Here is a 22,709-nt window from a genome sequence, read left to right on the forward strand (position 1 = left end):
TGGCAAATAAACCTACCTCGAGTTTAAGATGATGTAACCTGCAATGGCTTTCTCTGAGAAATAACAAAAATAACACAATAGTAGCCGTAAACATATATATTTTGTCGGTCGCCATTTTTCTAAAAAAGCATACTTGCAAGCAACACACTTCCGGCAGGATTTACGCACTGACGCATAAAAAAAATTCTGATACGTCGTACGTTTTTCTTGTTTTCCGTTAATCTTTTGTTTTGGGTAATACATTTTTCCTTGTGTTTTTGGTACTTTTCCTCGTTTGTTTAACAACAAATTACATGTTCTGCTTGAAACATTGAGAATGTAAAATAATTTCATCTTCATTACATTGGCTACATTCCAGGCCCTGTACAAAGCAAGTCAATCACCAAATATCAATGATGGAAAGAGTTGAAAATGCAGCAACCACATTAATACTAGCGCTTCCAAACTGGACAATATGATGCATAAGAAAACACATCTGTTAATGATTCATTTAATTATCTTAAGTGCACATACATTTAAAACTATGGAATTTCTCTGAAATGTTAAGACCACTTTGAAAGAGATTTGGGAATAGTCTAGCAGTTTCTAAACCCCAGAGAAATATTGGCTGCATTCCAGGCCAACTACATTGCAGTCACCTGCCAGATCGTACAACGCCTGGATCATATCAGCTACCTGTAACATATAATGTAGCAATCTTATACCTGGCTGTGCAGTCGATAATAGGTCACCCATTAGTTGCTGTGTGTACTGCAATATAGTCAGATTAGAACAGGGCCAATCACTAAAATCAAGCGCTAATTTCCATGGTACTTTGGGTATAAGCATTAGTCCAAAACATTTTGCAACAGGAAACAAGAGTTTCTACTTTCTATTGGACAAATTCATGTAGAGCCCTCCGTTTTATTCCTTGGTTCCTAGATTAAGACAGGTCCTATTGCAAAAAGCTTTGCAACAGATACCGACTTACAAATGCACCCTACCTCTAGAGTGTGATTGTGTGTTTCTTTACAGTGGACGTACAATTGCACTCTCAGACACAAATTTACAAGGCAGCGAACATTTCAAAATGTTAATGTCACAAAGCAACTGCAGTATAAAAGACTTATCAATTATGACAGCTTAGAGTAATTTACAGACATGTTCGTTTACATCGTGCTCAACGCTAAAGGTCTAGTTTTATTGTAGAGGTGTTACATTGTTATTTAACAAGGGAGAATATCTGATTTACCAAGACAATGATAGCTCCACGAAGCACATTTGAAATGTTTAAGAATACAGTCAACATATAATGCAAGTCCGCAAGATCGGCAAATGAGGATCTCACTAAGAAATAGTGAAACAAAATTTAAACTGTTCTCTTTGTAAGAAATCCAGTTCATGTTGCAACCCTCTCCCTATGTGTCTCTTATTGGTAGCAATGAAAGGACAGGAAAGAAAGCCATTCTTGTACACAACCCAAAGAAACGTACTGGGTGGAAAGAGTGAGACCTTTGACTAATCGTTTCCACCTGTCATTTTCGGGGCCGACCGTCCCACTGCCTTCTTCTCAAACGCTTTTAAAGAACAATACCACTTTGCGTAAACAATAACAGTAAACACCCGTGTCATACTAGAAGGCGGACAAATTAACCCCCCAAGAGGCCATGTAAACAGTTTTGGCTTCAAATATAAGACTTATGGTTAATTTGTTTTCTATTGTTGGAGACTATTTGACATGAATCCATTTGTGTTGCATGAGCCAGTTTATAATTGCATAATCCATTAATTAGTAGTAATAACTTGTCATTGGTTAGGATGTTGGGACTGGAGATTTATTGCAGTGCGGGGGAGGCTAGATTGTGTGTGAGAGACTAGTCTCTCTTACACACACCTGCCCACAAAGGATCTGGACTCATGCTAACATCAATAGGGGGGAGGAACAGAGTTCTTGCCCAGCACTGACTGACTGTTTATCCTAGACCCAAAGAGGTGACCAAACCCAGCCAGAAGGCATAAATATATATGCATGTGTGACCAGTTTGTGTGCTATGGAGCTGTAGCATCCAGTTTGTGTGTAATACATATAGTTTAAGCTTCCTTTGGTGTCTATCTGGAATTTGTACCAGAACCTTACACTGATTGTTCTGTATCTCTGGTTCTGTTCATAGTGTACTGGTGTATATATTTTAAAATTTAATTTTGGGCTCATCTGTAAAAGAGACCAGTCTCAAAATGACTCCCTGTCACAATAAAATAATGTGTGATCCTCAGTAAGGCTTTGTGTGGTACTGGCTAAAACATTTGACATGAACTTGTATTGGCCAGAGCTCTCCATTTATCAATTGAAATGCAATGGCCATTTCTATTACGCTTACCAAGGACTGGGGGTGACAAAACCCTGTTGCCTGGTACAAATTGAATAACCTACCAGTAAGCATAGCTAACAAGCTTTCCCTTAGGCTGCATGATATCCCAGCATTTAGCGCTCTCCAGAGAGGGTTTCTTCTTGATTCTGCTTACCAGACAAATCAATCTGATCTATTGCTGTTCTGACAGAACCATCCCTTTAAGAGGCAAAGGAAGGGTCAATGTGTTTCAGGACGCCCCCAACCAGATGGAGGCTTCCAGCGACGAGGACGTGGATGCCAGTGGCATCTCTTAGCGGAGCGGCTTTGGCTGTCACGCTGGGCTTGACGGGGATGACCCTCTTGTCCGGATGTGCCAAGACAGAGTCCCTGCCCTGGCTGAGCCACTGGAGGGCGCTGAGGATGCAGGGGAAAACTAAAGTTTTGCTGCAGCACTCAGCCGCCACCAGTGGGAGAACATCGCGGGAGATGAGCAGCTGGTCGCCGGGCTTCTCTTCCTGACCGTTGAGCAGGCGCCAGCTCCTCTGGTTGTCCAGGCAACGGGTGAGCATGTTTTCCACAGAGACATTGAAGTTTTGTTGGTCTGAGGAGAGAGGGAAGGTGTTCGGGGGGGGGGGGGGGGGAGGTTACAATGCTACCATGCTAGATTCTTCCCGAATCAAAAATGGGTATAATTTCAAATGGCAAATTGTACCGTCAAAGGGAAATCACATGCAGAACGATTTAATTTTAGTTTCACTTTTCAAACATTAATAGCCAAAACATAAAAGCAACACTTCGGCCAATAGATTTATGACAACGTTTGCTGGTTTGGACACCATGTTAATAACACAGCACCATCTTTCTTTGCGCTTCCATTGACAGTGAAGTGAGAACATGCTCACATCCACACCAATGATTAACACAGATCGCGACGCATAACACAGATCGCGACGCATAATTACAACAGCAGAGCTATTCATTTAGTCATGCTAGGCTGTTTGATCTGTCAAGCCGCGGTCATTGACAAAGTAGTTGATGCATGTTATGCCTGGCTAAAAATCACAATGTGATAGCCTTACCTGCGTTACATGATGCAATGGCCTCTGTGATGTTGGGGCAGAACACAGCAAAGTCAAAATGGCATGGCTGAAATCCCAATATAGAAAAAAAACTAAATCAGTTACAGTTGTCCTATAAACATGGCATATACTTTTACATTTTAGTCATTTAGCAAACACTCTTAACCAGAGCGACTTACAGGAGCAATTAGTGTTAGATGCCTTGCTCAAGGGCACATAGAGATTTCACTTAGTCGACTTGGGGATTCGAACCAGCGACCTTTGTTACTGCCCACTGCTCTTAACCGCTTGGCTAGCTGCTGTCCATACAGTGCATTCGTCAAGTATTCAGACACCTAGAATTTTTTTTTACAACCTTACTCAAATGTATTCAATTATTTTGTCCCCCACTCACAATACTCCATAATGACAAAGCAAAAACATGTCTAGTAATGTTTGTAAATTTTAAATCTCATATTTAAGTATTTAGACCCTTAACTCAGTACTTTTTTGAAGCGCCTTTGTAAATCGCTGCCAGTAGAATCTTCTTGGGTATGACTCTACAAGCTTGGCACAGCTGTATTTGGAGAGTTTCTCCCATTCTGCTCTGCAGATCCTCTCAAGATCTGTCACGTTGGATGGGAAGCGTCGCTGCACAGCCATTTTCAGGCCTCTCCAGAGATGTTCGATCGGGTTCAGGTCCGGGCTCTGGCTGGGCCACTCAAGGACATTCAGAGACTTGTCCTGAAGCCACTCCTGCATTGTCTTGGCTGTGTGCTTAGGGTCGTTGTCGTGTTGAAAGGTGAACCTTCACCCAGTCTGAGGTTCTGAGCGCTCTGGAGCAGGTTTTCATCTCTGTACTTTGCTCCGTTCATTTTTCCCTCGAGCCTGACTAGTCTCCCAGTCCCTACTGCTGAAAAACATCCCCACTGAGTTTGAAAGTAGGCCTTGAAATACATCCACAGGTACACCTCCAATTATTTCAATTAGCCTATCAGAAACTTCTAAAGCCATGACATTTTCTGGAATTTTCCAAGCGGTTTAAAGGCACAGTCAACTTAGTGCATGTAAACTTCTGACCCACTGGAATTGTGATAGTGAATTAAGTGAAATAATCGGTCTGTAAACAATTGTTGGAAAAATGACTTGTGTCATGCAAAGTAGACATCCTAATCAACTTGACAAAACTATAGTTAAGAAATTTGTGGAATGGTTGTATAACGAGTTCATGACTCCAACCTAAGTGTATGTAAACCTCCGACTTAAACTATATGCATCTGTTTATTTGTAATAAATTTGCAAACGTTTCGAAAAACATGTTTTCCCTCTCATTATGGGGTATTGTGTAGATGGATTAAATAATTGTTTCACCATTGTGAATAAGGCTGAAACGTAACAAAATGTGGAAAAAGGGAAGGGGTCTGAACTTTCCAAATGCACTGTAATTACAATACCATCACAATAGGATGGGCTGACATCATTTGTGATTGGGACACATTGATTGAATGTTTAGTACTTATCGCTGTTGGACAGTTAACCGAGCCTAGGGTACTCACAACCAGTAACTTTAGCATGGCTGCAGAGTCTCGCTCCCCTGTGGCGTTGAACAGTAGCACTCTGACCACAGGACCACTGTGAGGAGACATAGGGGGTAGGTATATGGTTAGGATACCAGAGATTATCAACTGACAGACTTCGCTTGAATTGCAGAGCTCAACAAATGGTAAAGTGCATAGACTACAATTGACAGGACAACACACAGACCTAGTGGAGCACAAACTCACACGCAGATACTGACCCTGTGGTTCTTTCGTGTTGAGAGGCAACCTCGCTGAACCAGTTTACACAGGCCAGCATGCTACGGGTGGTGTGGGCCCCATCCAGGAAGTAGGTGACTGGGCCATGCTTCAGAGTCTGGGTCCTCCCCGGCCATTCAGTGTCCTCCAGCCCTACCGCCCAAGAGGAAAGTGATGTACTGTTGATGAATACCAAAATGGGACCCTAGCATCTACTGCAGATCTAAAATGATTGGATAGGTGTAAGCAGGAAGTTGCGCTGGAGGCTTCCTTGGTTGTTGATGCTGAAACAGGGGAACGAACCATGGGCCTTGATATACAGTCCACCTAGTCCTCTTCTATAAAGCCATTAGTAATTCAACCCCCACCCCCCAATCCTCAAATTCAGAGAAAAACACGTAGTATTTTCATGACCCATCAATGCTCAGGTGATTGTGTTCACCCCCGTGGGTTTCACCGGAGGCTGTTATTTTGCAGGTGAGTGTGTTGGAGTTGTTCTATTGAACTGACCTTTCGCCATAATGGGGCTTGGCTGGAAGCCAGCGGCCGGCGACACACCTTTACTCTCGTTAGCGGGGGAAGGGATGCTCTGGTCTACAGAAGAGTAGAAGATGAGGAATACACATGACCTGAAATCACCACACAATCAAAACATACCATGTCCAATAATCTCACACCTGTATACACCCAGGCTGTTCCTTTACCCCATCACCCACTCCCACCTACCAGGAAGGCAGCGTCTCTGTAGCCAGCTGTGGCTGAGCTGCAGGGCAAGGGAGGCGTTGGAGCGCTGGTGGTGGCCAGCCAGGCCCAGACGCAGAGGTCCCGAGTCAGCAGGGTACTCCTCCAGTTCTGGGCACACCCAGAGAGGACACTGAGGAGGAGGAAAAGAGAGGGTAGGAGAAAGTCAAAGTTATTCAAGGACAGTCCAAGGGACAGATTCACATCAAAGTCCGATATTATGCCATTGTGTTACCCTGAAATGTGACATTAAACTATTTGCTCATTTACTGCTTACATAGATCATAGAACTCTTACGAGGCTCTTTGAAACAGTCATATGCCCGCCCAGGATCATTTTTTTCATTAAACCACTGAGGTCACTTCTGGTGACTTTTAAAAAGGACACTTCACTCCAAAATGAATAGGGTGGGGCACCACTGCTAAATAAATACAGGGGAAACATTGTGTTCATACTTCATTGTAGGCCAGGTATCTACAAACTGTCTACAGACAATGTTGCATCTTGTTTTATGCCTTCTTTATTGGCTCTCACCCCAATCTCCTTCGCTCGCTCTTTGAGAACCATCATAGGGCTGTCTGGTTGCTTCACAGTGAAGGCAGGAACTCCTGGCTGAGGAGACACGAGAAATAATTAAATATCGTCAGTAACTCCTACTGTTTATTTCAGCATAGTCAAAATGTTAACACTTGTGTCTTTCTTGGTGTTTTATTACATGCATTAAACAATCACGCGTCAATTGAGGCTACTTTGTAACATTCTAGAGGTGCTGTTCTGAAAATGTTCTGTGTCAGAATGTATCAAAAGTGTGGCCTTGACAAAGCAAGAGTTAAACTGTACTGCAAGCTAACCTTAAAAATGCCCCCTTTCTGCCAGGCAATTTTCTCGATGGTATCCCCCAGTATTGAGGTGTGATCTATACCCAGGGAGGCGATGCCACACACCCACGGCCTCCTGTCAGAGGAGGACATAGAGCATAGACTACAGAGTTCAGTGGACTCAATGGATCGTCACACAAAATAACTTTGTTTATACAGCAGGGAAAGTGAGATAAACGGTCTGTACGATACTGCATGCAGAGGCGGCATAAATTATATTTTTAAACAGATTTCATGTTAAAGGTAGACTAAATGACATAGCCATGTGGTAGAAGTGAACGACAGGCAACACTCCGATCTCACATCTGCGCATGCGTACCGGTTCACTTCACACTGTTACAGCGTGGTAGCTACGGGAACAAAACCGAGAAGTTGAGCCTCCTGTTTCAATGCTCTTAGTGGTTGCAGAAATTGACCCACTAGGTGGTTTACTTTCTGCATTTACGTCATAGCTCTGAGTCTACCTTCAACTAGTTTATATTAGCTACTTGTTTTGAAAGTGTAACCAGCGGGTGAAGGGTGAGAAAAGAAATTAACTGCATGTCAGATCCACCAGTTCTCTTGTTGGTGACCATCTAGTGTAGTACTAGCTTTGATCTGACCATGGAGAGGTCCTACAGGCGAGAATGATTTGCATCTCAATTATGGGAAAGTACAGGGGTAAGTCAAATTAATCATTTGTCCAGCGTAGAAAATGTATTCCATACATAGTATTAGATAAGCATATCAAACCTAAATGTTTGTGCCTACGTCGCACATCTTTTGAAAGTCTAACTCATTTAAGTCTGTTCTCAACAACCCTCTTCAAATAGCACCTAATGTCTCTCTCGCTCTATCAACTAACAATAAATGGAGACCTTTCATTGCAAAATGGGGCTGCTGACAAATGGGAGGCTTGACGAGACAGTCAGTCACACTTTGTTAACGAGGTCGCACCATAGGACAAAATGGGGGAAGGGCTTGTCGAGTGAGTTCAGTGAGACATTAGACACACAGCAGTAGTCACTAGAGACTTTGGAACTGAGCCAGGGGGTACAGTGAGGGGAATTAGGGTATGCTGCAGAGGGGGATTCCATGAGAGGGAATGGTTACATCAGCTGCATCATCATCAAAGAGATCTATTTCTAATTAACAGCGATTATGAACCATTGAACTAAATCCTGTTCGTTTCCCATCCCATAGGATCCAACTACATGCTTCTTACCTGATTATGTTTGTGCAGTCGTAGGCTCCACCAATCCCAACCTCAATCACTGCCAAGTCCACCTGCATCACAAGACAATATGGGTGGCTGAGCTCAACCCACATTTCTATTCAGTAATTTCAAGGTCAATTGAAAGAATTGATGAGTGCCATTTTTTTATTTTCCCAAGAAGAATTGAGTCATGAAATGTAATTAACTTCCTGATTTGATGAGTCGATCATCTGACCCTGTGACAGATAGGCCATAACTCTCAGGAGAAATGTTTACCAGTACAGGTTGTGACTCATTAGTAGCCATGAAGACACCAATATAAAACCACCAATATTAAGAAAAGGTCACCACTATGCATTAGTGTCTGCAAAACATGAGGGGCCCCTTGTCTCCTTTTCCATGCCAATCCTATCAGGTGTGTGAAGAAATGAACAAGGACAGAAGGGAAAGGGAGCACCCACCAGCCCTAGACACCCCAGCAATGCTGCACAGGGACACCAGAGGTATGATGGGAATACAAGACCTGATATGAGAGATGTGGTACACTGGTTATAGCGACCTACCTTCTCCTGCAGGAAGATGTGGAAAGCCAGGATTGTCAGGAAGCGGAAGTAAGCGGGCATACTCCCCCCGTGGGTGTCCTGAGAGGGGTCAAAGGTCAACAGGATATTACTATAACAGCTTCCTAGTATCCCTTCAACATCTCAAAGAGCAAATACGCAACCTAATTTAAGGGCTACAGCATGGGACATCTACAACAAATCATATGACACATATGCATGCACTGGTCATTATAGGACGAGAGGTTTTTCATTTTCTTCCTAAACTCAATCATCAGTTCTAACGGCTAGAAACAGGAATACTACACAAGGTAAAGTGGGCTGAATTCAAGCAATGGCCCAAGCCCAGATGTATACCGGTTACAGGCAAGTTGTGAAGGGCCCTGCTATTTTAAATGTATGAGTAGAACTCATTTAGTTTCCAGTTCAGACAGTGGTACTTTATTAGTACGTCCAACTTAAAAAGATATTTGAAGAATTTATTAATTACATTTTATTTTCTCTACAGGAAAAGAAGAGGGAGCAACTTGTCATGGTCGGAGAATGTGTCATTCTGAAACACATTAAGGACACACCCTTCTCCCTGGAGGTTAATGACCAGGAGCACAGAAAGCAGAACTCCAAACAGTCACTACAATTGGATTTGGAACCTTTTTCCACAACTACCTTGGTTTCATACAGCCGTCCATACACCTGCCAGAAATATTTTGTGAAGAGTTCTTTGCCGATTGGTTTTCCATTAATTCTTATCCTCTCCCTGACTTGTACCAAATGTGGGGAACTGCAATCGACAGAAAAGAATGTGTTAACAGTCAAAAACATGACTTAAAATATATAATTGAGGATGATTCATTCTTAAAAATAGGGGTATGGTAAGCGAACCTTTGCAGTAGAGTAGAAATTCACTGAAAAAATTCTCAATTTCTTATGACTAAAATGAGTCTCATTTCTCCAATACATCTTCAGAAGGGTTAAAAATCCAAAACATGGGAAAGTTTATCTAACACTAACCTAATAAAAGCAGTTCTGTACTAACGAGTTTTATGCAAAAATCAGAGGTAAAATCATAACGTCTGATCTTCAGGTCAGAAAGTCTGAGCTCGAGAAAGATGCCAGAATTTCCAACTTGGATGACCGCTCAAAACAAATTTTCCCAGTGGGTTCATTTTTTCTGAGTTCTCAGTTGTCTTGCACTGCATCATGCACAAATTCATGCTATTCCTATGACCAAAGAAAGTGAAATATTCCTCAATATTAAAATAGACAAACTGCTAATAACAATAGAAACCCAGTGCTATCGATTCACTTGGCTAATCATTCATTGCAGCGAGAGTGGATGTAGGGAGAAGTGCGTTGCTTGTGTTTAATAAAAAAATTAAGGTGTTAGCAGAGTTGAATAAAAACAGACATGAACTCACTCAAAAGCCACAACTCTTTGTTATATTCTTTGACAGTCTCTGGCCATGGTTTTAAAAGTTATGAAATCACACATAGGCTGTGGCCAGGGTTGTGGATGCCATCTGGTGATTTGAGCTATCCGATTGGCCAGCGCAATAGGCGCACTCGATTTAGCCACAGTCGATCATGACCACTGCTCTGTAACTACTACACAAGAACGTTGGCTCAGCAGTCAGTGAACTTACTGAATAATGTTTCATGCAGGAAGTCAGATGACAGATTATGGCTGGGTTAACTGGATGAGGTTGGTAACCACAAGTAAATGTCCTCAACTCTGCATCAAAAACAGTCATTTTTTCTCTCTCAACAATTAATTTGCTGTAGGTAGGACTGCTCTGGATTTGATACTTCTTGATATGTACCTGTAAAATCCAGTCCGAAAACCATAACTTCTCAGTATTTGTTCTGTGAAGGCACACGTTGACCCCTGAAAGATAAAAATTTGAAACATTACTCATTACTCAAGTTGTTTACAACATTTGTTTGGCAAACTTTGCACAAGATACAAGCTTGGGGCTCTCTCATAGATTAGTGGATTTAAACACACACCTTGCCTTTCGTTCCTGTGACATGAATGATATTGAGATGGTCAAGTTCTTCCACCTTGGAATCAAAATGGGAAAAAAATGTAGATTAGGAGATAATCAATTCTTGACCATTTCAAATGTTAGGGGTAGACAGAATAAATGGTAGGGGTAGACAATGCTGTAGAATATATTTACCACCAGGCCTGCTCGCTCCAGGAAGCCCCTCATGGCCTGGAGCTGGAGTTGAGGGTGACCCCGCTCTCGACGCACTTGCTCCAGGGCACAGGCATTGGTCTGCAGGGTATTGAGGGTGCACACTGCGTCCTTTAGTGGCAGAAATAAAACACAAGAGTGCATGTAGTTTTTAATATCTCGATGTCATTGCATTTTATTTTACTTGATTTGACCTTTATTGCCTAGTTAACTAGGAAAGTCAGTTAAGAACAAATTCTTATTTTCAATGACAGCCTTGTTCGGGGCAGAACGACAGATTTTTACCTTGCCAGCTCGGGGATTCGATCTTGCAACCTTTCGGTTACAAGTCCATCGCTCTAAACACTAGCCTACCTGCCGCCCCAGAATTTATACACTAGACCGTGAAATTAAAACCTTGCCAATTCCACTTTGTAGTGTTTGATGCACACGCGTTTCATTAAGACTATAGTTGATAACGGGGAGAAAACGCTTACATTTTAACAAAATCATTTCACATGCAACGGAACGGTCTAAACTTTAAGCAGACTGTCACTGTCTGTTGAATGCATGAGTTCACCATGGTTGCTATATTTACTTTGTTAATAATCTCGCACCATGACTTCACCAGCCACACGTAGCCTGTGGGCTGAGCTATCCAGCTAGATAGTAGAGACCATTTGTGGAGATGGCTAGCTTGCAAGTAAGTGAAAGTTGAGCAGGTATGGTTGATACAGTAGCTACGTTTACTGTCTGAACAGTGCACACTTTTTTAATTGGGGCGTTGGGGTTTGCATATTAACTAGTTTAAGTTGGCTAACAAAATATCAAATTGCTCAGCTGAGTATTTATTATTTTTGACAAATAACTTGAGGAAAACATATGCTGAGAAGTTTGCTAAAACTGACCCGCGCCATGCTGCCTAGCCTCATAACTTGCGACAGAGAGCAGATTAGCTCATGTCCAGCACAAAGCCAGTCCATTCGGGAGTTTTAATAGTATTTGTCCCTTGCACGCGAACACTCGTTTGCTGATTTGAAGGTAAATGATAACTAGATAGATGGCGAAGTAGGAAAATGTCTCATTTATTTGTATGTATAGCAAACTGTTGATCAAGTTGAACGTGAGCCATAAACTTGTCAAACTAGCGAGGTAACGTTAGATAGTAGGTTAACTTGCTAGCACATTGGCTAGCAGATGATAGCCACAGTATCTTACCTGATACTCCATTCTGTGAAGTCGCGGTTCTGCCTTTGTACTTGAATACTTCACTGTGGTAAACTTGGACGACCAGTCCTTCTGGCGGAGGACCGCGGCAAATACGGAGCTCCGCTCCAACACGCGAGAAAAGCGTACCATCATGAGGCTTGTGTAAGCGCACACAGGAAACTGCCGCCAAATTTGGGCGATATTCCTGTCAGAACGTGGTGTCGTCACGTCACGCCACGCCTCTTGAGAGAAATGTCTTGTTCTGTGGAGTTTATCGGCGGTTGGCATCCAATGTTATGGTGCATTACCGCCACCTACTGTACTGGAGTGTGGGCCAGAAACAAGGAGGAACGAAATCCTACCTGCCAGCCCCATTTCTCTTAAAAAAAGACAGCAACATTTTTGAAGCTGTATCTAATGATGTTCTACACATTATTCTCATAGGAGAGAGGAGGTGGATGTGAAGGTGCAAATGAGCAAGTCAGTGGCTAATTGAATCATATGGACAGCAGTAGCGTGCCGTGGTTCTGGGGCCTGGGCCTTCAGTGAAGTCCTACACAGTCCCACCCAAATTAATCCACCTCTTATTACCACCTTTATGATGCCATGGCTCTAGACACTATACATTTAGACAGAAACGCAGTATAACCAGGCGTTGCGTCACCTTGAAATTGACATTTTTATTCAGAGAATTTCAGGGGAAGAGTACAATACCTTTTCATTGTGCAGCTTCGTTGCCCTGCGCGCTTGTTCGTTGAGCTGTAGATCCACTCGGGTGCCCCCAAAAGTTTTCAAAAGCACCATTGTTTGTAAGTGCCCAGCCGTACTTTGGTGTCTCGTTGCTGCCTTGGTTAGACAACTCAGGTTTGCAAAGCCAGTGTGGCTCCAAACACCAAATCGATCACTTGCAAATACTAGGCATTCCCAGCAGTACAGTTTGCAGTGCTTCTCGGAGCCTGTCTTTGTAGCGTCGGCTTTGTAGCGTCGGCGTCTAACTTTTCTTGAAAAGTTTGTCTTGAGAATGGCGTTATAATTATATCCTCGACCAAATCGATATCTTCTCCTTCCGCCATTGTGGGTTGAAAAAACAGCTTAGTAGTACGCAAATTAATTTGTTTATCAATTTCAGTTTCCTAGTTCTGAGACCTGCCCATATACGACCTGCCTCTCAATATTGGTAATCCAATCAAAAGACGTGCAGGCACTACGCTTGCTAGCTGGCTCCTGTGTAACACTGGAGCCAGCCAGCAGGCGTACAATAGCCAACTCTAAAACCTGATTGGTTGACACTAAATTTGAATTTCCATTCACTTTAAGCTACAAGCTCCCGCACTGTTGATTCTGAAGGCCTGAGGGCAGATTTTAGACCCCTGGCAACACATGATGGCTGAATATGATTGGATAAAATATCTAACATAAAGACCAGCCCTCCAAATCTCAACCTGGGGCTGGAAGCAGTGCGACCAAGAGGAACGCTATGAAATGAAGAGTGTAACTCTTACTCTGGGGAATAATTTAATACATATTTGTGGGAAAATATATATATATTTAATTATATTCTGATGATGTTTAGGCCAGCAGAGAAGGCCTTGCTGGACCTGACGTCCCACCACTGATGGACAGTGGTGGTGCAATGATGCCAGGAGCAGTGAAAGAGCCACACCATTGGCAGGAATCTATAGAGTACCGCATTATGAGTCATACTACCCATATAACCTCAGGGTCAAACAGGGAAATGTTTACAATCATTTTTACACCATTCGGGTTTCCCATGGGGGATTTTAGAAACACTTAAACTAAGGGTTGTGTCTTGTGTAGGCTTACCCTACACGTGGCCAAGGTGACTTTTATCAATATATTTGCCTGTATTTATCCCTCAAAAATGAAATGCTCATTAGCTGCGAATTCATAGAAATTTCTGTAGGACCTGGACATGGCTTTTTTAGTATTGTTTTCTCTCTTTAGCTGTATCAATTACTGTCATCTACTGTTATGGATGAGGAATTGGTGTAAAAGTATTTCCTTTCGAAATATTCCACAAGGTGGCACCATACTACTATGAGCGGTATAAAAACATGACCTTTCCAAATCATATACAGCACATTCCAATTTTAGTCTCTCAATTGGACATTATAACCGTGTGCATATCAGATACCATGGGTATGACACAAAAATACTTGTTTACTGTTCTTTTTTTACAGCAATAAAGGACCTCTGAGGTTTGTGGTATATGGCCAATACACCACGGTTACGGTCTGTGTCCAGGCACTCCGCTTCATGTTATGATTAAGAACAGCCACACCCTCTTGGGTCTTATTGCTTAATTATACAGTGGTATATCAAAATGGATGTAAAAAATAAATCCAGGACAGGAAACAATCTTGAAACCTCCACACTGGGCACACACTGGATGAATCAACGTTGTTTCCAAGTCATTTCAATAAAATTACATTGAACCAATGTGGAGTAGACGTTGAATTGGCGTCATGTGTCATGTCAAAGATGCTTAAAAGTGCAATCTGTAACAGTGATTTCTGGTGACAAGTATCGGCAATGTTGTGAGTGTGTTTGTTTTAGGTTGATTGTGTTTGCCACAGGTGATAGAGAGGATATTGGAACGACCTTAATGTCGTAGTGACCCTGTCAAAAGGTGTGGATCTCTTGGTGTAACGGCTGAGGTGTTGGTTTGACAGTCACTGGAACTGGGTTCGAGACCCAGCCAGGGCTATCCCCAAATGTACTACACTGGTGTCGGGACTGTCATTAAGGCCATCGGAGAGGCGTGTACATGTGAGGGATTTGTTATAGAAAAGCATGGGCACCAAATTGTAGTTACAACATTGTGCATTCAAAGTAATATAAGTCCTATTTGTCCATGAATATGCGAGACCAAGCTGGATGTTACAATACAGTTAATATTTCATTGCCATTCTAAACCAATACTTTGTAACTCACTGCAGGACATTTTTATAGCACCATTTAATATTGAAGTCAGTTTTCAAATATTTTCTCTCCACACCTTTAATTACTTCAATATCACAATTAAAGGTGACGTTTTGTCACACCCTGATCTGTTTCACCTGTCGTGCTTGTCTCCAACCCCCACCAGGTGCCTCCCATTTTCTCCCATTATCCCCTGTGTACTTATACCAGCGTTTGCTGTTATCTGTTGCCAGTTCGTCTTGTCTTGTCTTACCAGTGTGTTTTCCCATTTTCCAGTATCGCTAGTTTCTGTTTTCTAGTCCACCCAGTTCTGACCATTCTGCCTGCCCTGAGCCTGCCTGCCGTTCTGTCCCTGTTTGACTCTGCCTTGGATTGCTGACCATGCCCTTGAGCTGCCGTTTGCCTGGCTCCTGTTTTTTAATAAACATCTGAGATTCAAACTATCTGCCTCCTTTGTCTGCATCTGGGTCTTTTCCTGAGTCTTGTCAGTACGAACTGGCTATCACTGACCCAGCAGACTCGGACCAGCTCTGCAACGCCGTATCCTCCCAAGGAGCCACCATTGGAAGACACAAGGAGTTACTTCCAAGTCTTATGGAAGGATTCCAGACCTTAGTGGAATGTCATGACCACACTTTCAACACATTACAGGAGCAATTCCGCAGATTATCTATTAGGCAGCCAGCCAGCCATAACAGTAGCCTCACAGTAACCCCGCTGTCAGCAGTGGGTCTCCCCAAGCTCCTCGAGAACCGGCTTACCTCCTCCAGAGCGCTACAATGGAGATTCAGGAACCTGTTGGGCGTTTATCTCCCAGTGCTCCTTCATCTTCGAGCTGCAGCCCCCTTCTTTTCCCCCTAGACCGCTCAAAGTTAGAGTACCTGATAACTCTGATGTCCGGAGGGCTCTCGCCTGGGCTATGGTGGTGTAGGAGCAACAATCCACCGTGTGCTTCAGTCTGGAGGAGTTCATGGCGGAGGTAAAAAATATGGTAGATTCTCCATTGTCCGGGAGAGGGGCTGCTCAGAAGCTACTCCTCCAACGTCAAGACTCCTGTAGTGTTGCAGACTATGCTGTCGCTTTCTGCACATTGGCCACCAAGAGTCTCTGGAACACGGAATCCCTGTTCGACACGTTCCTTTATTGATTATCGGAGGAGGTTAAATGAGCTCACTGCCCGGGAGCTGCCCATAGATCTAGACTCTCTCCTCGCCTTTACCACACAGATTTATGGGCGGCTACGGGAACGTAGGAGGGAGAGGTCTGTTCCCAGCCACATTCGTTCGTCCACGGATCCCACCTTACTTCAGAGGAATCCCGGAAGTCCCCGGCCTCTACATTACCAAGAGAATCCGAGTTCCCCCGGGTATCACAGAGGTCTGCCGACTTGCCTCCTCAGGAGCATATGCAACTTGGCAAAGCTAGATTGTCTCCTGCCAGACTGAACTCCAAGAGCTGCCTGTATTGTGGAACTACAGGACATTTAATTTCTAACTGTCCATTAAAAGACCAGGCAGAGAATTTCCAATCTACCCCGCTCCATGCCATCCTGCTGTGGGGTGACCGGTCTAAATCTCTCCGTGTACTTATTGACTCTGAGCCTGACTAGAGTTTTATAGACACTACCCTGGTGCAAAAGTTTGGATATTCCCACTCAACCCCTCTCCATTCCCATGGACGTCAGAGACGGATGGTCACTCTATTGGCAGAGTCACCCATAATACGGTTCCTATCAACCTGCGAGTGTCAGGTAACCGCAGTGGGTCTATGCAATTTCTGCTCATCGAATCTCCTCAGGTACCCGTGGTATTGGGGTTTTCATGGCTTCAGAGGGACAATCCCCTCATCGACTGGACTGTTGGTTCTTCTTGGGTTGGAGCAAGTTCTGCCACGCTCCATGTCTGAAGTCGGCACAGGAAATCTTCCTGCGGGCTTGGGAAAAGCTTTCGCCCTCTCCGATGATCCTATGGAGTACCAGATCCTCCAGGAGGTTTTCAACCAGGCCCGGACCACAGCGCTTCCTCCGCATCGGCCCTACGACTGCATTATCGACCTTCTCCCGGGCACTACACCACCTCAGGGGGGTGGCTTTATTCCCAGTCGGGTCCGGAGACCAAGGCGATGGAAGGGTACATTGGGGACTCCCTGGCTGCAGGGTGTATCCGTCCATCTGTCTCCCCCGCCAGCGCAGGGTTCTTTGTGGAGAAGGACAAAACCCTGCACCCGTGTATCAACTACCAGGGCCTTAATGGTATCACGGTTTAAAACAATACCCGCTACCACTCATTTCCTCGGTTTTTGAGCCTCTCAGGGGGCTACCATCTTCTCGAAGTTGGACCTAACCAGATGTTTGTCCTGGACTCTGCCTGTACCCCGGTCCTGGAATGGGCTCATTCCTCCAGACTTGCCTGCCATCCTGGCTCCCGTCGGACCCTTGCCTTTGTCATGACGTTGGCCTTGGTTTATGACAGTCATAAATACCTCTTCCCCCCTTTTTCCTCTCTCTACCCTACTGAGGTTACATTTTCAAAACCCTTGGTTAACATAGAGATTCTGGGAACATCAGTAGGTGGGGGGAAATAAACTATATTCTGGTAATCCGAACAATTGAACATATGCAGTGGTACTTAATGAATATGATGTCAGTTCGGTTGTCATCTGAGACATTCTCATCAATGATAAGATGACAAACCCTGCAGTGGAAAGTCTACACATCAGAATTATCGGATTCACATGGAATTGTTGTTCAATTTAAATGTTTGAATATGAAATTATTTGTAATGGGATGAAATGTGATTTTAGCTTCTAAAATGTGAGATTTGGGTCTTCATAAAATAGGTCTGCTCAATCAGTGGCCCGCCCCTGGGAAGGGACATGGGCTATAGAACTTTTCAAACACGCCCTCCTCTCCCTTCCTATATAAGCCCTTGACGACAATATAACCTCCTGTTCCGAGGATGTAGGACGACGGTCCTATGTCAGAATGGTTCAGATAATAACTACAGAACAAAGCCAACATATGCGTGAGCTTTGGTTGCGAATGGTATGAACATTGAACTCTTATTCACTGCAGAAGTGATACCTCCTAGCCGTTGAGTTAGCAACAGCAGATGCAAACGAGGGTTAGGAAGGTACAGACAGAGTATCCCGTCTATCACACAACGTATCCAATTGACCACCAGAGACATTCTTCAAAGGACTCGTTTGGGCAACATGGCCTTCCATCTAACACCAACCTACCGAAGCGCAGCTCAGAGTAAATATTTATTGCATTTTCCTTTTCCAAATGGGTGGTAATTTAGAATGCATAAAATACTGTATTTACAATAGCACAGCTTTGGCCTTTGTTCCTCAGTCTTCCCGCTCCTTCACTCAAACCCTGCCCTTTTCTTTTGGGTAACAAGCCGACATATCTGTTCTGCCCGCCAGGGACGTTTCCCTTTATGATGAAATTTGTAATCAAGTTATGATTTAATTATGTGTATGTGTAATTCTGTGTGATTAGTTAGGTATTTAGTAAATAAATAATTAAACCCTATTTTGTATTGCTGATTCAACTTGTGAGCCACGGTTCGTGCAGATAACCAAGAATTTACAACTTTCAGGTAAGACTGAATTAAGATGAAGATTAATGTTGACTGCTATTGATGTAAAATATTACTAGATCTTTAAGAGTTTATTCGGAAGATAACAGCTCTATAAATATTCTTTCTAGTTAATTACATTTACATGATTATCTCAATCAGGTAATAGTAATTACGGAGAAATAATTTTATAGAATAGCATGTCATATTACTTAATCCGGCATAGCCAAAGACATGACACCTTTGTACGACAACATTTTTTGTGGCCCACCATGGTTCCTGACGCCTCTGCATTCGTCACCGCCCGCACTGTGTGTATGCTCAGCAAACTGCTCTTCTCAAGACTACCTCCAGGTATCGGCGACAGGCAGACCGCTACCGGACCCCTGTTCCCCGCTACTGTCTTCGGCAGAGGGTATGGCTGTACAATCGGGATCTGCCCATCCGGGTGGAGTCCCATAAACTTTCCCCCTGTTTTATCAGCCCTTTCCACATCGCAAGATTCTTAGCCTCTGTATACATGCCACTTTTCATGTGTCCAGGATTAAACCTCGGTCTCACAGCCCTTTGTCTCCTGTTTCCAGGCCCACCCCTCTCCCCCGTCTCAGTGACGGACATCCAGCTTACCCGGTGAGGCGCCTCCTGAGTGCTCGACCTCGGGGCAGGGGATTCCAGTACCTGGTTGACTGGGATGATTATGGCCCAGAGGAGGGGTGCTAGGTCCCCGCTTGGAACATCCTGGACCCAGCCCTCATCGCTGAGTTCCACCACCTGCATAATAAAATGTAAATAATAAAAAATAATAAATCTGTCTGTTTTAAACTAGAGATATTTTTTTTGTGCGGGCTGCAACTCAATCCACCTCATCTTCCGATGTCAGCCTTCCGCATCTGAGGTGAAAACATGTCTTCTTACAAAAACATCTGTAGCGTCTGAACAGTTTGGCCTGCAATGTGTTATGACCCCTCTATGGAAGGATGAGACTCTCACAAACACAATGGTGTTCTCCGTTCTGCTCTACTTCCGATCTGCCAACTTAAGTCTGTAGTGTTCGAACAGTTTGGGCTACACACTAAAATGACCACTGTATGGAAAGGTGAGACTCTCATGAACACGTACATTGCTCAAGGACACCCACAAGCCTCACAGAACTGGTCTGAATGTAGCCCAGTACCAGTTTAAAAAAATGAATGGATGTATACACTGAGTGTACACATTTTTTTTCATCAAATATTTTTTAAATATATATTTGTTGACACCAAAAGGGGTTCAAAAATGTATTTACCCTTTATTTAACTAGGTAAGTCAGTTAAGAACAAATTCGTATTTAGAATGACGGCCTACCAAAAGGCAAAAGGCCGGGGGCTGGGATTAAAAATAAAAAATGTATTATAAACATAGGACAAAACACACATCACGACAAGAGAGACAACACAACACTACATAAAGAGAAAGGGGAGGAAGGGAAGCGCTACTAAGGTACACAATTGTACATTTTGGTAGATAGAAGGGGCTCTTTGGTAAAAGGGGTCAATTGGTCATCAAAAAGAAAGGAGGACCAAGGCACTCTTCATATAATTGATTAAAATGCCTTTATTAGTATGGCATGTTCAATAGAAACAAAGTTTTTGTTTTAAACCGACGTGTTTCGGCTGCATGGCCTTCGTCAGGGAGTACAAAAAAAGGAATACAATGTCCTCTTCTGAACAGCTTTTCAAATTAGCCCTTATTGGAAGAGGGAGTGGTTACACAATTGATTGGACACACCTAGTAAGCAATACTATACATATTAAAAGGTGAAATACTGTAGCTATGTTATCATAAAAATACAGCTCCAAACTAGAAGTATCAGAACACTGAAAGGTAGTTCTAACCTTAAATATGACTGGGAGAAGTGTCAAGAATAAGAAAGCTATATATTCCATAATACACTAGAACACAGCAAAACATGAACAACAGTCTAACCATAGCTGAGGGCAATAGAGCAAAATGTCCACTAGATGACAGCAAATGGACCCATCACGACCCTACAGGAAGGGTGAGAAATCCATATCTTCATTTAAACCAGGGTATTTAGTGGCCTGTAGTTTGTAAATCCATATCTTCATTTAAACCAGGGTACTTAGTGGCCTGTAGTTTGTAAATCCATATCTTCATTTAAACCAGGGTATTTAGTGGCCTGTAGTTTGTAAATCCATATCTTCATTTAAACCAGGGTACTTAGTGGCCTGTAGTTTGTAAATCCAAAACTTTCCCTTTGGTTTAACTGTTTAAGACGGTCCCCTTTTCTAATAGAGGCCGGAATATGATCAATACCCATAGCTTGTAGGGAGGCAGGGTTGCCATGGTGTAAGGACTTGTAGTGTCTTGCCATGGGGTAGTCTTCATTACCTACCCGTATGGTATACTTGTGTTCCGCTAAGCGGTCTTGAAGGCATTTCTTTGTCCTTCCAATGTAGAACACATTGCACTGTGGACATTCCAATCTATAGAGGAAATGAGTGGTTTTGCAGTTAATGAAATGCTTGATGTAATACTCCATTTAGGAAGCTGTGTCAACAAAATACTTCTTCTGAGCAATATTACTGCAATGGTTGCAATGGTTACATTTAAAAGAGCCTTTGGGTTTGTAGTCAAGCCAAGTTTTTTGAGAGTCACCCGGAAGATAACTGTGGACTAATTTGTCATTTAGGGTAGGACATCTCTTAAAGCTTATGACTGGTGGCTCTGGGAAGACTTGGCGTAGTAGTCTATCACTTTGGATGATTCCCCAATTATTTTGACTGATTATTTTAATGCTCTGCTTCAGTGCTGTATTTTGTAACAAAATACACTCTCTCCGATGTATCACGGGCACTCCCCTTCGCAACAAGTTCTCTCTGTCAAGTAATCCAGCCCTTATACCTGCATCTTTCAGGACCTTCATGCTGTAGCCCTGAACGCTGTTTCTTTCAACTTTACAAGCAGTGACGATGAGGATCACCCCAGACGCTCAGAGGCCAGCTCCTCCCAAGAAGGGATCAGGAAGAGGAGTCACGCAGGTTCCACAACAACAGGAGAGGACGCGGAAGAGGCCAACACAGAGGGGGAGGAAGAAATCAAGACTATCTAACCACACGGAGCAGGACCAGAACAAGGCTGTGATCAACATTTCTGGAGAACCCCTTTCTGATGATTACATAAGGGTATTGTCTAAAGGACTGTCCTTTGCCCCTACATATGCAACTAATGAATTTAATACAAAGATTGACCTATTTCGTTTCTACAGGAATCTACATCTGAAGGCCTGGTACAAACAAAACATCTCTCCAACTACAGACGCCAGTATCTCAGGTCAGGCAGTTTCTGTTCCCTCTAAAACACCTTTTAAACCACTTTAAGTCCACTTTTTTCCCCCTGGTTTAAATTAAGATATGGATTTCTTACCCTTCCTGTAGGGTCGTGATGGGTCCATTTGCTGTCATCTAGTGGACATTTTGCTCAATTGCCCTCAGCTATGGTTAGACTGTTGTTTTTCATGTTTTGCTGTGTTCTAGTGTATTATGGAATATATAGCTTTCTTATTCTTGACACTTCTCCCAGTCATATTTAAGGTTAGAACTACCTTTTAGTGTTCTGATACTTCTAGCTTGGAGTTGTATTTTTATGATAACATAGCTACAGTATTTCACCTTTTAATGTGTATAGTATTGCTTACTAGGTGTGTCCAATCAATTGTGTAACCACTCCCTCTTCCAATTAGGGCTAATAGAAAAGCTGTTCAAAAGAGGACATTGTATTCCTTTTTTTTGTACTCTCTGACGAAGGCCATGCAGCCGAAACACGTTGGTTTAAAACAAAAACTTTGTTTCTATTGAACATGCCATACTAATAAAGGCATTTTAATCAATTATATGAAGAGTGCCTTGGTCCTCCTTTCTTTTTGATGGCTACATAAAGAAAGACCTAAGACAACAAAATAGCAAGGCAGCAACACATGACAACACAGCACGGTAGCAACAAAACATGACAACAACATGGTTGCAACACAACATGGTAGTAGCACAAAACATGGTACAAACATTATTGGGCAAAGACAACAGCACAAAGGGCAAGAAGGTAGAGACAACAAAACACCACGCAAAACAGCCACAACTGTCAGTAAGAGTGTCCATGATTGTCTTTGAATGAAGAGATTGAGATAAAACTGTCCAGTTTGAGGGTTTGATGCAGCCTGTTTCGTTAGCTGTGGCGATCTG

At 43.1% G+C, this 22,709-nt stretch overlaps 2 protein-coding genes and 1 long non-coding RNA gene across 6 annotated transcripts in view; 1 reads left to right on the forward strand and 2 right to left on the reverse strand.

Moving 5' to 3' along the window:
- Window positions 1-176, reverse strand: part of gpr107 (G protein-coupled receptor 107) — a 31,723-nt gene extending 31,547 nt beyond the window's left edge. The window contains exon 1 of one of the 2 annotated variants that reach the window (XM_064943364.1): window positions 17-175. In XM_064943364.1, coding sequence (XP_064799436.1) covers window positions 17-115 — 99 coding nt within the window. In that variant the 5' untranslated portion in view covers window positions 116-175. Of the gene's footprint in view, window positions 1-16 lie in introns of both variants that reach the window. The other variant, XM_064943365.1, reaches the window with a different exon arrangement.
- fpgs (folylpolyglutamate synthase) lies at window positions 82-12,132 on the reverse strand. 2 transcript variants are annotated; one of them, XM_064943363.1, is made up of 15 exons: window positions 11,954-12,132; window positions 10,739-10,867; window positions 10,566-10,619; window positions 10,379-10,443; window positions 9,225-9,339; window positions 8,562-8,639; window positions 8,008-8,069; window positions 6,777-6,879; window positions 6,460-6,537; window positions 5,911-6,058; window positions 5,695-5,778; window positions 5,187-5,337; window positions 4,945-5,020; window positions 3,410-3,476; window positions 82-2,931 (listed from the first exon to the last, which is right to left on the reverse strand). In XM_064943363.1, the coding sequence occupies exons 1-15, from the start codon at window positions 12,095-12,097 to the stop codon at window positions 2,549-2,551; spliced, it is 1,737 nt and encodes a 578-aa protein (XP_064799435.1). In that variant the 5' UTR covers window positions 12,098-12,132; the 3' UTR covers window positions 82-2,548. The 2 variants fall into 2 exon arrangements, with proteins under 2 accessions (XP_064799435.1, XP_064799434.1); XM_064943362.1 differs by having other exon boundaries at window positions 9,222-9,339.
- An 8,926-nt stretch (window positions 12,133-21,058) lies between these two features.
- Window positions 21,059-22,363, forward strand: LOC135518295 (uncharacterized). 2 transcript variants are annotated; one of them, XR_010452138.1, is made up of 4 exons: window positions 21,059-21,164; window positions 21,439-21,656; window positions 21,740-21,804; window positions 21,909-22,363. It is a non-coding gene; the product is annotated as an uncharacterized LOC135518295 (long non-coding RNA). The 2 variants fall into 2 exon arrangements; XR_010452137.1 differs by having other exon boundaries at window positions 21,116-21,656.
- Window positions 22,364-22,709: the final 346 nt, after the last annotated feature.

This window comes from Oncorhynchus masou, chromosome 28 (assembly GCF_036934945.1).
Source record: "Oncorhynchus masou masou isolate Uvic2021 chromosome 28, UVic_Omas_1.1, whole genome shotgun sequence".
Lineage (NCBI taxonomy): Eukaryota > Metazoa > Chordata > Actinopteri > Salmoniformes > Salmonidae > Oncorhynchus > Oncorhynchus masou.